We start from the raw sequence: 15644 nt of genomic DNA, 5'->3' as shown, positions 1-15644 counted from the left end.
CACCATCAAACTTTTGGACTGGAGGAGCCTCCAAGCAATGAGAGCAGAAATCCTAATGCAGAGTCCACTGGAAAAGCAGGCACAGTTAAGAGAGCTCTGGAACTTATTTGTGCCTCTTCAATTTTACAGGATGTGGGCACACATTGTAAAACCAACATACAAATATACAAACTAATGGAAACAGCCCCAACCAACCTGCAGGTTTTTGGCCAGAAGGGGCAACCAGACCCTCCTGACAGACATAAATATTGTCCCTGACAAGTCAAGTGTTTGGGGTAACCCAATTGTGACCTTCCAGGACCTGAAGGAGCCGACAGGAAAAATGGAGAGAGACAATTTACAAAGCTCTGGAGTGACAGGACAAGGGAATGGCTTCCCACTGCCAGAGGGCAGGGTCAGATGGGATATTGGGAAGGAATGTGAGGGTGGGAAGGCCCTGGCACAGGTTGCCCAGAGAAGCTGTGGCTGCCCCAGCCCTGGAAGTGTCCAAGGCCAGGTTGGAGCAACCTGGACTAGTGGGAGGTGTCCCTGCCCATGGCAGGGGTGGGACTGGTTGAGCTTTAAGGTCCTTCCAACCCAAACCATTCTGGGATTCTGTGATCACTCCTGTTCTGACCCAAAATACAGCATTTAAGTGATGGTTTTCATGTCCTTTCACTTTTCATTTCCTACTCTAACAATTCTGGTCAAAACCAGAAGTGTAACAGGAGGCCAAGTGAAAGGCCTTGGTGGTAATTCCTGTCACAGAGATTATTTCTAGGCTTCATCTGCTTTCTTTCTTCTTGTTTATCTTTTCCTAGTTCCCTATGGAGCTATAACAAACTTCCCCATAGGCCAATCATATAATAAACAGGTTTTTAGAAAACATGTTGAAACATAAGAGAATTATTTTGGCCTTAACATAACTTGCCCTTTTGTAAAAAGATTGGGGTCTGTCTCTGCTGACACTGAACATAAATGTTTCCCTTTAAAAAAAAAGTTCTGTCCATGATTTAAAAATAATCAGAAGCCAAATTACCCCCAAAAAAATGAGCCATACTAAACCAACACACATATTTTTGTGCCTACAGGCAAGGTCAGCCCAGCAATGCATTAGAAGATCAACCATCCTTGATTTATCCAGCAAAATATTTGGAAACTAATTAAAAATAAGATCTTGGGATTAATTATAGAGACTAAATCAAGCCACAATTATCGATCAGAATAAAATAAAGCCCTAAACAATTCAGTTAAAATCAAGTAACGGAGCTTGTTCTTAATTATAGCAAGATGGTGAAGATAAAAGTGGAAAAGTTGCACAACAAAATAAACTGAATTTTGTCCAAATTCATTGTATGCCATTACAGTCATCTGGTAGTGATTATGAGCCAGTGAGGTCTGTTCTATCCAAAGGCTATAGAAATAGCCTTCAAATATGAAGCAAATTAGCAATAACTGGCCTCTAAACAAGCATTTGATGTATGAAAAGAGAAAATGCAAACCTCAGAATGCTTTGTGGAGCAGCTGCCTGAAACAACCCTCATTTCCATTTCCAAAGGGTCCAAGTCAGCTGTGACACAAAGTGTAATGCAAACTTGGGAACTCTCCCAGAGTGTCCTGGTTTCTGAAGGGGAACAGAGCAGGGAAGAGTGAGAGAGGCTCAGGAACTGACACCAGTCCTCTCTGAGCCTGGACCAGGTTAACTGGGATGAGAGGGAAAAAATGCTAAAGAAGGACAGAGCCTACATACACCAGACTGTAGCTAACTAGAATGTATGGAATCATGGAATGGTTTGGGCTAGAAGGACCTTAAAGCCCAATGAGTCCACGGGCAGGGACACCTTCCACTAGCCCAGGTTGCTCCAAGCCCCATCCAACCTGGCCTTGGACACTTCCAGGGATGGGGCAGCCACAGCTTCTCTGGGCAACCTGTGCCAGGGCCTCACCACCCTCACAGCCAAGAATTCCTTCCCAATATCCCATCTGACCCTGCCCTCTGGCAGTGGGACGCCATTCCCCTTGTCCTGTCACTCCTTCCCTTGTCAACAGACATCTCCATGTTTCCTGTAGCCCCTTCAGGCACTGGAAGGCCACACTTAGCTCACCCTGAAGCTTCTCTTCTCCAGGCTGGACAATCCCAACTCTCCCAGCCTTTCCTCACAGCAGAGCTGCTCCAGCCCTCTGATCAACTTGGTGTCACTCTGGACTCCTCCCACAGGTCGGATCACTCACTTCAGCTCCTTTTGTTCAGATCTTGCACACTGTAGAGCTTCATTTTGCTGGCACCCAAGAGCCTGAACCAGCCTACCTTGAGGCCTGGCTGCTGGAGGATGCACTCCCAGCTTTTAAGGGTCAAAAAAACACAGGGCTTAAAGAAAGTGCCTTTTCTAAATGTTGTGGAGGCACAAAAGCTGTGCTTGTCCATGTTTACAAACTAGTCTTGTCCATGTTTACAAACATCACCCTGGACCTGTTCAGCATTTGAGCTTTCGTTTTCCTCGGGTCAAATTGTTTTGTAAATCCAGAGTCACGTTGGATCAACAGCAAATTACAGCAGCATAATCCCCGCAGAAATGTTAGGAAACTGCCCCGGGATTGTCCCTGCTTTGTGACGCGGGTTCTGTGCCCCTGTCACCCCGACCCTGGGCTATCACAGCCCCTCTGTTGCCCTCGGGAGGAAGGAAACAGCCCTATCACTGCCCGCGGGGCTGACCCAGAAAGCAGGAAAAGGAGGGGAACCCGAGGGAAAGGGAAGGGCACGGAGAGTCACGGATGGGGTCAGCGCCGCAGGGCTCAGCTCTGAGCCTCCAGGGGACTGCAGGCTTTTCCAGCGGGAGAGACAAAGCTGGATTTACAAGATTTTACCTCTTTTTAAGCTCTTACCTCTCGCTTGAGCCTCTGAACTCCCCCAAAACCTAAAGCAGCAGAGCTGTGAGTGTGAAGCCTGTGTGCAGGGTGGGTTTAACTCCTTCCCTGGGGCAGCTGCAGCTCGTGAGCACAGGGATGGGAGCGGGAGGGACTGGGCCCTCTCAGCCCTCACCTCCTGCCACCCCACCCTCCTCACATCCTGCACCAAAGCCTTTCTCACCGCCGATCCTGCTCCACCTCCCTGCTTCCCTTCCGTGGGCCTGCACTACCCCTGCTCCCAGGAAATCCTCAGGGCTCATCCTGCATCCAGGCTGTGCTGCGAGGGCACGAAGGGAACATCGGGAAACAATCGGCACTGCCCAAACCCCTCCCGTGTCAGCTGGGGAGAATCGCTCACCCTTTTGGATTTCATTTTAAAAAGAATATCAGAGCTGTCATCACAGCGAGGGTAAATGAGGAAAGGCCGGATCTCGGTTCCTTCCAGCCAAACAGAAAATATCGGAGACAAACATGGCAAGTGTCCCAATAAGGAAAAAATTAGCCTGCTCCCTCTCCTAAATTTTACACCAGGCAGGGACACCTTCCACTAGTCCAGGTTGCTCCAACCCCAGTGCAGCCTGTCCTGTGTGGATGTGAAGATACCAACTCTTAATTACAGAAGTTATTTCAGGAAGAAAAATCATGATCTCAAACAAAATTAGGACCATTTATTGAGCTGTGTGTCACAGAAAACAGCTTTATAAAGAATGATATTATACCTTTATTGCAATAGTTATAATAATGTAAAAATTGTAGTAATTTCCCTCACTGAGGGCAGCCTCAGAAATACTGAATTACAAGTTCTATGAAAAAGCATTACAGTAATAAAAAGAGACTTAAAGCTCCACGGGAGACAGTTTAAGTCTTTAACCAGAGTTCTGATTCACTTCTCTGAGGTCCCAGCCCAGAAATATTCCCCAATACACGTCCAGAAGCATAAAAATAGACTCCCAGCTGCACATGCAAATACCCATTTGCTTGGATGGTAACAGAGTAGATCATTAAAACCGAGCATTTTTAACACAGAAAGGGTTGCAGTCTTTTACATTTTACTGCATTCAGTGTCTCCAAGAGATGCTTCCAGGACCAGCAAGGCAAGAAGCCCACTTGTATCCCAAAAACCATCCTAAGGGAATCTGGCCGCTGTCTCAGTTCATTTTCTTCCCGTTACAAGAGATATGACCACACTGGTTCCAAAAAGCTTCACTCAGTGAGATTTATTTCAGGGAGGAATGCCTCCCTCTGCTTCTTGTGCACAGCTTTTGGAATATTTCAGCTGTGTCCCAGGGAAAGCACGTCTGGGTCTGAAGGAGCCTCTGTAATTTTGGGAAGTGTTGAGTTGTTGTAACGCTGAGAAGGAGCTAAGTGTGTTTTTCCACATAATTACCTATGTTTGTTCTGATCTGTGTCGTTATAGTGGCACATCTGTCTGGGAGCAGCAGTTTCTCCTCACACAGACGTTGCTCTTGGCTGAGGGGTTGTCTGAGGACCCCCAGCCCCCCTCAGAAAACCTGGACTGCCCTCAGAACCCCCAGTGCCCCTCAAGCCCCTCCAGCTCCCCCCAGACCACTACCGGCCACTCTCAAGTCCCCCTTGTATCCCCCTCAGACTTCCCTGGTCCCCCTCAAGCCCTGGCATCCCTCAAATTCCCATCTCCCCCAAAACCTAAGGTCCCCCTCAGGCCCCCCTGGCACCCCTCGAGTCCCCCAGCTCCCCTCAGAACCTCCATCCCCCTCAAATGTCCTTGGCTTCCTTCAGTACTCTGGCACCTCTCAAACCCACTGACTCCCCTCAGAACCCTCAGTCCCCCTCAACTCCCCCTGGCACCCCTCAAATCCCCCTGGCTCCCCTCAGTACCCTGGCACCCCTCAAGTCCTGGCTCCTCTCAGACAATCCCGAGCCCTTCTCAGGTCCTCTTCGTCTCCCCTCAGAACCCTCACCCCCTCTTTACGTGCCCCTCGCACCCCTCATCTCCCCTCAGCACCCTGGCACCCCTCAAGTCCTGGCTCCTCTCCAGCCCCCCGTGGCTGCCCTCAGATCATCCCCAGCCCCTCTCAAGTCCCCTCCACCTCCCCTCAGAAACTCCGGTCCCTCTTGGGCACTCCTGAAGTCCTGGCTCCCCTCCAGCCCCCCTGCAGCCCCCCGGGTTCCCTCAGCACCCTCCCCTTCCATCTGCCCCGTCCCCCCGGCAGGTGGGAGGGCTGAGGGAAGGGGAGTAGCCCAGGGACAGGACTCTGCCCGCTCTGACAGCGGGCGGGGACGGGCCCCCCGCTATTAGTACAGGACCTCCGCGGGGCCGCCCCAGTACCTCCCGCACCATGCCCGGGCTCCGCACCGCGCCCGGGCCGCCCGCCTTCCTCCTCCTCCTCCTGCTGCTGCTGCTCCCCGCTCCCGTCCCCGCGGACCCCGGCGCCGGGTGGCAACTGAACCCCGGGAGCCGCCGGGCCGCGGCGGCAGCGAGGGTGGCCCTGCAGTACCGCAACTTCAAGGAGGGATCGCCCGGGGGGCTGCGGGCGCTGGGGCAGGTCCGCAAGGCCACCGTAAAGGTACGGGGGGAGCGGGGGCGGTGCGGGGCCAGGGGGGCGCGGGGCTTAGAGCGACGCCGGGGAAAGTGCAGTGAACAGCAATTATTATATTGTTGTTATTGTATATAGCTGCAATTAGCAGTAATTATTATATTAATTGTTATATATAACCGAGGTTAGCGCGGTCCCGCGCTGGGCACCGGGAGTGCCCTCCCGCCCCTCTCAGGGGCCGCTGTCCCGCTGCCCCTTCCTCAGGGACACCCGGGTCCCCTCAGGGCACCGCTGTCCTCCCACCCCTTCCTCAGGGACACCCGGGTCCCCTCAGGGCACCGCTGTCCTCCCACCCCTTCCTCTGGTGGCTCAGGGCACCTGGGTCACCTCAGGGACCATTATCCCAACTCCGTTCCTCAGGGACACCTGAGTCCCCCCCAGGACCACTGTCCCACCATCCCTTCCTCAGGGACACCCAGGTCCCGTCAGGGGCTGCTGTCCCGCCGCCCCTTCCTCAGACCAAGAACTTCATCTAAAGGCGATGCAGTTCCCATGAGAAAACACAGCTTTATCTTCCAAAAAGCACGGCAAAGTGAGGTGACAGAGAGGGGCAGGAGTCCCCGAGAGAGGAGCAGCTGCAGGGGCAGAGCCTTCCCGTCACGGATCCTGCCAGGGATGCTCGGGGTGGTGCTCGGGGTACGCGGACCCTGCTCCCCGAAGGATGACCCCGTGCTGTGCAGCCCTTCTCCTCCTCCAGCTTTGGGATTTTTTTTTACAGCTCGATCGGTTTCTGAAGGCAAGAAATCAGGCAAAAGCTTCTGGGGAATGTTTGTCTCGGGCTGTAGATCCTGGAAGGAAAGCACTGCCTTCCTGGAGAGCCGAGGGGATGAGGTTTAAACCCAGCCCTCGGGTCCTGCTGCTGGGCAGCTCTCTGAGCAAGGGCTGCTTGGTTTGGATTCCAAAGGGCCAAATGCAGCACTGGATTCTCCTGGATCCTTTCCATGGCTCTGGAGACCTTACAACACTTGTCCTTCAGCGTCTGCATGGTTTGTGCAATCCAGGCCCTCTCTCCTGAAACTGGGAACGTCAAATCTTCCCTTTCAATAAAGAAGTTCTGAGCCAGCCTAAAAAGTTTAGGATGTGCTGTTGCAGTCCTGATCCTGAATCCTTCCCATAAATCCCACTTGGCAGTGGCTCCAAAACAATTTGAAGCCTGACTGGCACGCGATATTTAACAGGTCAAAATAATTTTCAATCAAATCTGACAAAATGCAAAATACTGTGAAAAAATCAGACTTTGGTGTAATGCAAGGCTGAAAGACAGTGTTAGCCCTGCCTGGGAATTCTGCTATGGATTCATCTGGAATCATGCCCTTTAGGTAACTCTGTGTTCTCATCATCATTCCCAAATATGCCATTAAATAAAACATTAGGTGCTGAGTATGGACTTGCTCGTGGGACATTCAGTTTTCCTATGAAATTGCTGCAGACACCCCTGACAGGAACCTCCTGTGCTGTTTTATACTTCTTTCCAAACGGATAAATGTTCCTTCTGTATTTCCTGGGCAGTTTGCATATGGATATATGGATATATTTCCATATATAAATACTTGTGCCTGGCTGAAGAACAAGCTGGCAGCACTGCAATTCCCTGCTGGAGCTCTGCAATTCCCTAGGAAAGAGACTGTCAGCAGGAAGGGGTTGGTGCAGATCCCCTTCCCAGCTGAATATTTGTGAATATTTGTGAACTAATTTGGGTTGGGGGAAGGGAAAGGGATTTTCCTCCCCCGCTCTCAGCCACCTGACTCCTAATATAGGAAGGAGAATAGTTGGTTTGTTATAGAGAAGTGAAATTCCTCCTTATTTCCTCCCAGCTCTGGATGAGGAGCTCACTGTAACCACTCTCTGCAGTCTAATTCCCCTTTTTCTTTGCACACTCTGTGAAAGCAAGAGGAGAAAAGTGCTAAACATGGTCACTTCCTTCTTTTCTGTCCTCCACTGGAAAAAAATGACAAGAATTTCCTGGAAGGAATGTGCTCTATTAGGTGAAGGCAAGAGACAGAAATGTTGGGGTTTGGGGGTTTTCGGTTTGTCTGGGTTTTAGTAATTTTTTTAAAGAAGGCAAATTTCCTATTGGTTACTATATCACTGGATCCCATAAAACCAGGATGATTTTATCATGGAATTCAATAATGAGTGTTGTAATTTAATCCTGACATTATTAGCCCACTAGCTGGTGAAACTGGTAATTGGAAACAGGACTGGAGACAGTCTCCAGCCTGGAAAGGATCTTTCATGTTCAGGTAAAATGAGACTTCAGGGCTTTTCTCTCCTGTCAACAACTAGCAGAGAGATGCCAAACATGGAATAATCCCTGCCTTGCTGGTTGCTCTTTGTTTTGTCCCTTCTTTTTCCTTTAGTGAGGATCCTCTAGGAAACAGCAGCTCGTGGAATTGTTGAAACAGCTGCACTTTAAAATACACTTTAGATAAGAAAAGTCTTAGTTTGTGCCAGCTGAAGATCCCAGAAGTCAAAGAGGGAAGTTTTCAAAACACTGATGTAGCATTTCCCATCCCAAGCTGTCCTGGAAATCAGAACTTAGGAGGAGGTGAAGGGTGAAGGTAAAGCCAGGTAATCCTGTGGCTAAACTGCAGCACTGGATTAAACTGGACTAGAAAGTCCCATTTTACAGGTGGATGTTTCTCTTCACAACCTCACCTGGATACAAAACAGTGCAATACCACAACCCTGGTTTTGATATTAAAAGTCAATTAAAAAATTCCTTATTTTCTTACTTCCAACAGTGAGAGCCCCCCGTTAGGGTGGGAAAGGCAGGACCTGTGGCAGGGACAGCTCGCCCTCCTCTCTCTGCAGTTCCAGCTTTTCCTGCTTAAAAAACTGGCTCAAAACTGGATCCAGGGGGAAAATGCTGGTGGGAAACACAGAGGAGGAGAGATGGAAACCTGCAGTTAGGGGTGAGAGAGGGATCCCTCCTTCCTGTGCCAGTGGGGAGTGAGAGCAGTGATTGTAAACTGATTGTAAACTGATTGTAAAATGACTCCCTCCTTTGGGACCTGCTCTGGAATTGCTGCTTTGGCCTCCACTGCACTAAAAATCCGTCATGAAAAGCTGCAAGAATTCTGAGCCTGGAAATAAAACAATCCTGTGACCCAGATATTCAGTGGAAAAATGAATTACTCACTTGTTTTCTTCTCTTTTTGGACACTTTTATCTTTGGCTTTCAGATATCCCTGGGCTCTGAGGAACTCACACTCTGGGAGGGTTTACAGATGATAGTGGGAAATAATAATGGAAAGAAAAGTGATGTTTTTCTTCGAACCTACAAATACTTTCATAAATGTACAATTATTTCCTGCCAAAAGGACCTTCTCCCTCCTCCCTGGGAGGCTCAAAGAAGCCCCCCCAGCCTGAATCTGTATTTTAGCTGAAAGCTTTCTAGGTAGTAATAGTACAGAAGTAGTAGTAATACCTACTAGTAGTACTGTGGTGGAGTTGTTGCAAATGAAGGGAGAATATCTGCTTCAAAAACATCTCCTTCAAAAATATTTCCTTCCAAAGCACAGAATTCTCTATTCAAGTCCTGACCCTTTCAGGTTCTCTCATGTGCAGTGATGACCCAAAGGGAACAGGCCTGGCTCACTGTGCTTCAAAATAGCCGAATTTGATCAAATTAAGAGTGTTATAAACCCCTGCAATAACAGCTCTGGGGTAGCTTTACAATAATCAGAAAGTTAGCCTTAACTGCAGTGATTATTGTGAGAGATTAGACCCTTCTTCCTTATAACTTCATTTGATTACTGATTCTTTGGCACTTCAGAAAGTCAGTTTTTCCCATTCTGCTACGCTGTGACCCCTCATGGCACATCCTCTGCCATTTTGAGGACAATATTTCAGGTAACACACGAAAAGGGGCAGGAGGAAGAGGAGAACGAGGAGGAGAAGAAGAAAGGAATTAAAGAAGTCTGAGCTCGTTCCGTTTCCTCCACCTTCTTCCCGGTGGGATGTGGCTCCAGCTCCACACTGGACTCACCCTAAACTTTCAGGAGGGGGTTTTATAATACAGAACAAGTGATTAAAGCAGTTTGTCCTCTTACCTGCAGTTTACAACTCTGTGCAGGTACTCCAGGCAGGCGGGCGTGGGGCTTTGCCGACCTTATGCCATCAGTAACTTCCTGGGAGAAACTGGGAAGGGAAAGTGAGGGCTCAAGGTTAGAGAAACACAAACCCACGTTTGCTTTGGCTCCTGGTCTGCCAACTGCTGCAAACAGCCACAGTTCCCCTCCTGCTCCTCTGAAGAGCATTGTGTTCAAAACCCGAGCAAGGGGAACAAATGAGTGCCCTTACACTCAAAAATACAGATATTTCAGAGCTCAGTCTAAAAGTTGGCAGGAACATAAAAGACTGACCATGAAATAAAGAGCAGATAATGCCAAGACTTGTTATTGGGCTCTGCTCTTGCACAACTGGATGAGGTAATCCCAGGGAAATGAGTATTTTTCATGGCCAACATTAAAAGACAGTTTCTCTTTCAGCCTGCTTGGAGCTGAGACAGAAGATCCCACACTAGAAGGCCCATTTGTTAACTGAAATCCTCGAGTTAAAAACCCCCAAATCCAAGAAAATTACACATTTCAGAGGTTTGCATTTCTAAGGCTTTTCAGGTGTTTTGTCCTCCTGGCTGCTTCCCATCAGCAAGGAGTTATCTTTTGCTCTTCCTTACCAAGCAGAATCCTGGATAATTGAATGGGATCCTTCAGGACTGGTATTTTCAGGGCAAACCAGAGCAGACAGACCAGAATCTGTGTGGTGAAACCAGTTTCTTTCCCATCACCAATGACCAAAATCTTAGATATTAAATGAGCCTGGGTAATTCCTGTTCAGCTGTGACTCAGCAGGATTGGATTCATTTATATTTGATAGTCAGTGCAAAAACCCCTCCTTGGACACTGAACACTCCCTGGGAATGTCAGTATTGGTGAAGTTACTCTGGAACAATCTGGCCCAGGGAGGACTTTGAGCTGGATTTCCCCTCTTGCCTCTCAGTGAGGAAAGGCTTTCAAACATCCCTTTGTGTGCAGGTTATTTATGGTTGTTTCCCCTCCTCACTGCTTGTCCCAGCACATAAATAAGGCTTCAGTTCCACTGATGGCTGAACCTTTTCTCTTCCAGAACATCCCAGACTTTGGGCACAAGTATTACCTGCAGTTCAGCACAGAAGACTACAGGACTGGGGTGAGTTTCTGGTCCTCTGTGTTCCCTCTGACCATGGGCATGGAATGAACTTCAGCAGCTCCAAAACAGGGACATTTATGAGCTCAGGAAAGGGATCTTTCCCAATGGAAAGACCTTTGTGCTCCTCCCTGCCTGCCTGTCAGGGGCTTTGCCCCGAGGAGCACCTGAGAGATCCTCAGCCCTCAATCCTGAAGGATTTTGAGTCACCTCAGGCAACCAAAGGCCTGAGTGAAACTTCCCAGTGGCCCAAGCTCAGTGAGAGTGTGACAGCCTGGTCCTCGTTATCCCACTGGGGACATTATCCCTCTGTGCTCTTTATCCCACTGTGCTCATTATCCCACTGCCCCTCCTGCTGTCCACACCCCAGAAAGGGAATAATGAGCTGGCAGCTGCATGTTCTTCTCAATTCTAACCCCCTCCACTCTCCCTGTCACACTTGTCACCAGCAATTTCACTGCCCTCTTCCTTCATAGTTTGTGGAATTCAAACTATTCTCAGAACTTAATATGAAGCTTTAGATTATTTTCATTTCAAGGCTGAACTACAATACAGTGAAAGTCCCTGTTATCAATTAATGTTATTTCTTAAAACTCTCAAACACATTTCCAAGATGACTTAGTGCATTAATCAAAAACTTCTGTTAACTCCCTTCAACCTCGTGGTTTTAAAACATTTACTTTTCTGGGGAAAAAAATTATATCCTTCTGAAGACTTTCCTGACCCTTGACCAGCTTCACCCAAGGAATGAGTTGCTGGTAACTAAAATCTTGATCAAAGGTAAGAGTTTTAAATTCTCCCTTGACAGGAAAACACCGGGAGCTGCCTGGCCACGGTGTTGTATCCAAGGAAAAAGTCTCCTCCTGTTGTCAGCATCAAGTGCTCACACACCAAAGACCAGAATGAAATCCAGGAAGAGGACAACAGACTCTACCAAAGAATCAGGCAGCAAACCAAACCAATAACTGGGAGCAATATTCCAGGTATATTCCCCCAGCCAATCAGCTGTATTTGGTTTATCTCCCAGGGCACTGTGAAGAACACAAGCAAACACATGCACTGGAAGGAGACACCTTATTTACAGCAGCACCCTGAAACCACAGTGCTGTCAAAACATTCCCCCTTCCAGGGATCCTCTGGGAGAACAAAACCCCCTTGCATTTCACACTGGCATCAGCACCACCTTCTGAAGGTGGTTTGGGTTTAAAAGCACCATTTTAAATTCGAGAAAATGCAGAATGCCCTCCAGGAATAACAAGAGCCCCAAGCCACAACCTCCCCAGCTGTGGCTGGAAATTCACTGGGCATGACTAACAGAACTTTTCCATCCTGGAAAAATTCCATCTTTTCCTCCCAGCTAGGTAAAGACTTCCATTATCCTGGATTTTGGGGTTCTTACCTCACTGTGGGACCCCGTGAATGTTGTCTTTTGGCAATGTCAGTCCTGCCACACTTTCCTACTTTCCTGGGGTGCAGCTTTAGCATCATTCTCCTCCCTTTTCCCTGTGACACGTCCGAGGGAAGAGTCTCATCCCAAGACCAGCCTGTGCCAGGCCAAAGTGCTCTGTGGTTCATCATTTTTCAGCTGAACAGCCAGAACTGATATTGTTTGTGTTTCTGTGTGCCCTGCAGACAGCTATGGCAACATTGAGCCTGCCCTGGAGCCAGCCTGGGCTCTGGCTGTCGCTGGCAGCAGCTCCATCATGTGGGAAAAGTCCACAGAGGACGTGGGATACTTCCTGGCACAAGTGAAGTCGGTGAAGCAGTGGGTGAGTGGAGCAGGGAGCAGAACCCCCCAGCTCTCACTGCTGCCGTGGGTGTGATCCCCCAAACCCCAGGGCCTCTCCTTCTCCAGCACCTCCACCTCTGGACAGGCACTTTGTCCAGGTGTTGGTGGGAAAACTTTACTCATTTGGACAAAATTTGGCTTTCCTTGTTGCATGAGTGGCTTCTGCAGGTCCTGCAGTTCCTCAGCCCCCCACCAGGTCACTCCCACACCCTCTGACCCTTTGTGAGGCTCACAGGCATCATCAGGCTCAGACCTGGAACAAACACCTGCCTGGGGAGCAGGTCTGACCCCCCAGCACATCAAACAGCAGCTCCCAAAGCTCTGTGTCCCTGTGATCCACAGGCAGGACCCAGTTTTTGCTCCATTCAGCACAAGATTTCTCTGAAGCAGAGATTAACAGGCAATATTCTCAAATCCATCAGAGGGGGAAATTCAATTAATTAGCACCTGGGCCAGCCTGGTTTCATGGCAGAGAGTGGGGCTGCAGAGCCACACAGCAGCCATTGCCTTCAACAATTCCATGCAGGAAGTGCTCCTAATTCCCCGTCTTTCCATGATCAAAACCCACCTCACTCCAGCCAGCAACCACAGTCCCTAAGCAAGCTCAGTGCAGCCAAGTAAATCAAAGCAGAAGCTAAACTTCAACAATATAAACCTGTGTTCCTGATAATCCTTCTCTTTTTCTCCATACCCAGATGAGGAAAGATGATTTTATTGAGTTCGACTACACTGTCCTGCTCCACGAAATGCCAACACAGGTAAGAAACAGGGGTGTAATCCCTCCTGCCCCCAGGAGATGGGCAGTACAAAGGTGATGAGTATACACCTATAAAATCAGTATTTCTCTGTAAAAGAGGTGTTTTTCAATCCCTCCTGCAGGAGATGATTTCCTGCCACATGCGCCTCACGTGGCTCCCTGGGCGGCCTCTGAAAGTGAAACACTTCTGTGCCTCCCAGACCCCCGGGCTGAAGGAGGGATCTGGGCTGGGATCGGGATCAGCTGCTGGCCTTTCAGAGGAAAGGGGGGACAGCTTCTGAGGGAGAGTGTCAGAATCCCTGGATTCAGGGAGAAAATCCTCATGCTACCAGAGCTGGAGCCGGCATCGGGTTTCCACACAAGTCAGTGATCGGGATGCTTTCACTACTCTGTTCTGTGCCAAAATTATTTCCTGTCACTTCTCAAACTGCAAGACTCAACTTCTAGAGAGTTCTACCTAAAGCCTTTGCTACTGCACATATACACAGATGAACATACACAGGTTGATTTTATGTCACTAATTAACTGTTACGTAGAGTTTGTAAACAAAGTTAATATATTTGGGCAAAAAATCTCCAGGAAAGTATTAATCTGTCAGTAAGAAATATCTGCCTACTAATTTTTTGGGTCATTTTTTGGGATGGAATCATGCTGGTTTTCAACTCACCTCTCCAATAAACCAAATACCATCACTCAGGGGCGAGGCTGGGTTTTCTTTCACTGTGCTGCTGTTGGACCCCAAATTTCCACCTTCTCTGTAAACTCTGAACCAAAACAGACCTGCAGAGCCAGGAAGGCTCCAGATGGATGAATTCCCACATTTGAGATGGGCAGGACACCCCTCAAACAGCTCTTCTTGGTTCCTGCCCTGTCCTGTTCCCATCCTGAACACCACAAAGTTGTGGGTTTGTCCTTTGCCCCCAAATCCTCCAGCTGGGCTCCCAGAAGATCCACCACCATCCCACCTCTGCTCTCTGAGGTTGTGCCAAACTGTCTCAAATTCACCTTTTTTCTCCCCATTTGCCAGATTTCTGCCAGGATAGAATAAATCCTTACCAAGAACACCCCATTCCTGAGGGAAACAGGTGCTGGGGTGGCTGTTCTCTGGAGTTTGTGGTGGTTTTCATTATCCTGGATCTGTAATCAGTAACAATGATTCCAGGATTTCACATGACAGTTTTCCCTGCTTTTATTTAAGCTGGGTGATGCCAGCCCCCCGAATTCCAGTGTTTTACACACACAGACTGTTAAACCTGATTTCCTGACTGAAGCTTTTTCTCTCAGCACACACCAGGCACCACAATAAATTCAGGGAACGACATCCCACGTGCTCCTGGTGTTTTCTTCTGTGCTGGTAGAACATTTCTCCTCATCAAAAGTATGAAATCAGAGCTGAGAATTTCAACATTTCTTAAAGAAGCTGGTGATTAAAATAGTTTTTGAAACATAAACAAGAAAATGGGATGGATTTTGCACTTTGGGGCTCTACTTTAGTGTTCTTACCTTGTTTTTGCCACTGCTCTGCAGACCCAGACCAGAGGATTGGGTACTTCCAAGTCACCAGGTCAGTGTAACTCCCAACTGCTCCACAGGAACTTCTGGAGAAGCAGCAAAGCTGTTGGAATTCTAAGGCAGCTGCTTTTAGGCCAAGATTTCAGCCTAAAACCTAAAATCATACAGCAAAATTCTTGGGGTTTTGGTTTTCTCCAGATTTGTGGAGCACCAGCACATCTGGCAGCACCCACGAGCCAGGAATTCACATCACAGTGGCCTGAGCAGAGCAGGAAAACCATAAAAGTAAATAAAATCCCAACCACCCCGTTCCCTTCCTGTTTCCACACTGCTTTCATAAGACAACCCTGAATTTTGGTAAAAGGTTGTTCAAGAAAATCTCCCCATGTCTGAGGACCTGCAGGGCTTTTCTGGAAATCAATTCCAGCTGAGCAGTTGACAACAACAAAGCTGTGGATGGGGGGGAATTGGGGATTTGTCCCAAAGAAACACACAGGGATACACCACATGGATACACCACCCCAGCCCTGTTAGCACCTCCACGTGCTCACAAATCCGTTCCCAAGGTCAAAATAACTCCTTTTCCCTGTCTTCCCCTGAGGGCTGTGGAGAAGCCTGGCTGCTGCACTCCTGGCTGTGTCTGGGAATCATCCTGTGCCAGGAATGTCGCTGGGTTTGAACTGGAACTTCATCCCCCCTTTACTGGAAGTCTGTTAAGCTGAGGAGGTCAGGAAGGGAGAGAGACACTTCAACATGGACCTTCTGGGAGTCATTAAAAATACAGAATTATGGGGATATCTCCTCCTTCCCATGGAACTCCAGGGTCCTTGTTTTGTCTCTGCAATGAGTCAGCAAGATTTCAGTCAACTGATTCCTGCGCTGAGCATTGGCTGGACACGCCCTCAGGATTGGGAGATTCTGGGAAGAGAAAGCT

At 48.7% G+C, this 15644-nt stretch overlaps 1 protein-coding gene across 1 annotated transcript; it reads left to right on the top strand.

The window, feature by feature from the left end:
* Positions 1-5119: 5119 nt before the first annotated feature.
* LOC127468585 (ovocalyxin-32-like) lies at positions 5120-13894 on the top strand. The gene is made up of 6 exons (XM_051781903.1): positions 5120-5432; positions 10593-10655; positions 11461-11635; positions 12285-12421; positions 13137-13199; positions 13321-13894. The coding sequence occupies exons 1-6, from the start codon at positions 5205-5207 to the stop codon at positions 13477-13479; spliced, it is 825 nt and encodes a 274-aa protein (XP_051637863.1). The 5' UTR covers positions 5120-5204; the 3' UTR covers positions 13480-13894.
* Positions 13895-15644: the final 1750 nt, after the last annotated feature.

This window comes from Manacus candei, unplaced genomic scaffold (assembly GCF_025592945.1).
Source record: "Manacus candei isolate 608988 ecotype Guabito, Panama unplaced genomic scaffold, ASM2559294v1 h1tg000015l, whole genome shotgun sequence".
NCBI classification, from domain to species: domain Eukaryota; kingdom Metazoa; phylum Chordata; class Aves; order Passeriformes; family Pipridae; genus Manacus; species Manacus candei.
This window is presented reverse-complemented; position numbering and strand designations above follow the sequence as displayed.

Coding starts and splice junctions, on each gene's coding strand:
- LOC127468585 (XM_051781903.1), top strand. CDS start 5,205: ATGCCCGGGCTCCGCACCGCGCCCGGGCCGCCCGCCTTCCTCCTCCTC. Junction 11,636..12,284: donor AACTGGGAGCAATATTCCAG/GTATATTCCCCC, acceptor TGTGCCCTGCAG/ACAGCTATGGCAACATTGAG. Junction 12,422..13,136: donor TGAAGTCGGTGAAGCAGTGG/GTGAGTGGAGCA, acceptor CTCCATACCCAG/ATGAGGAAAGATGATTTTAT.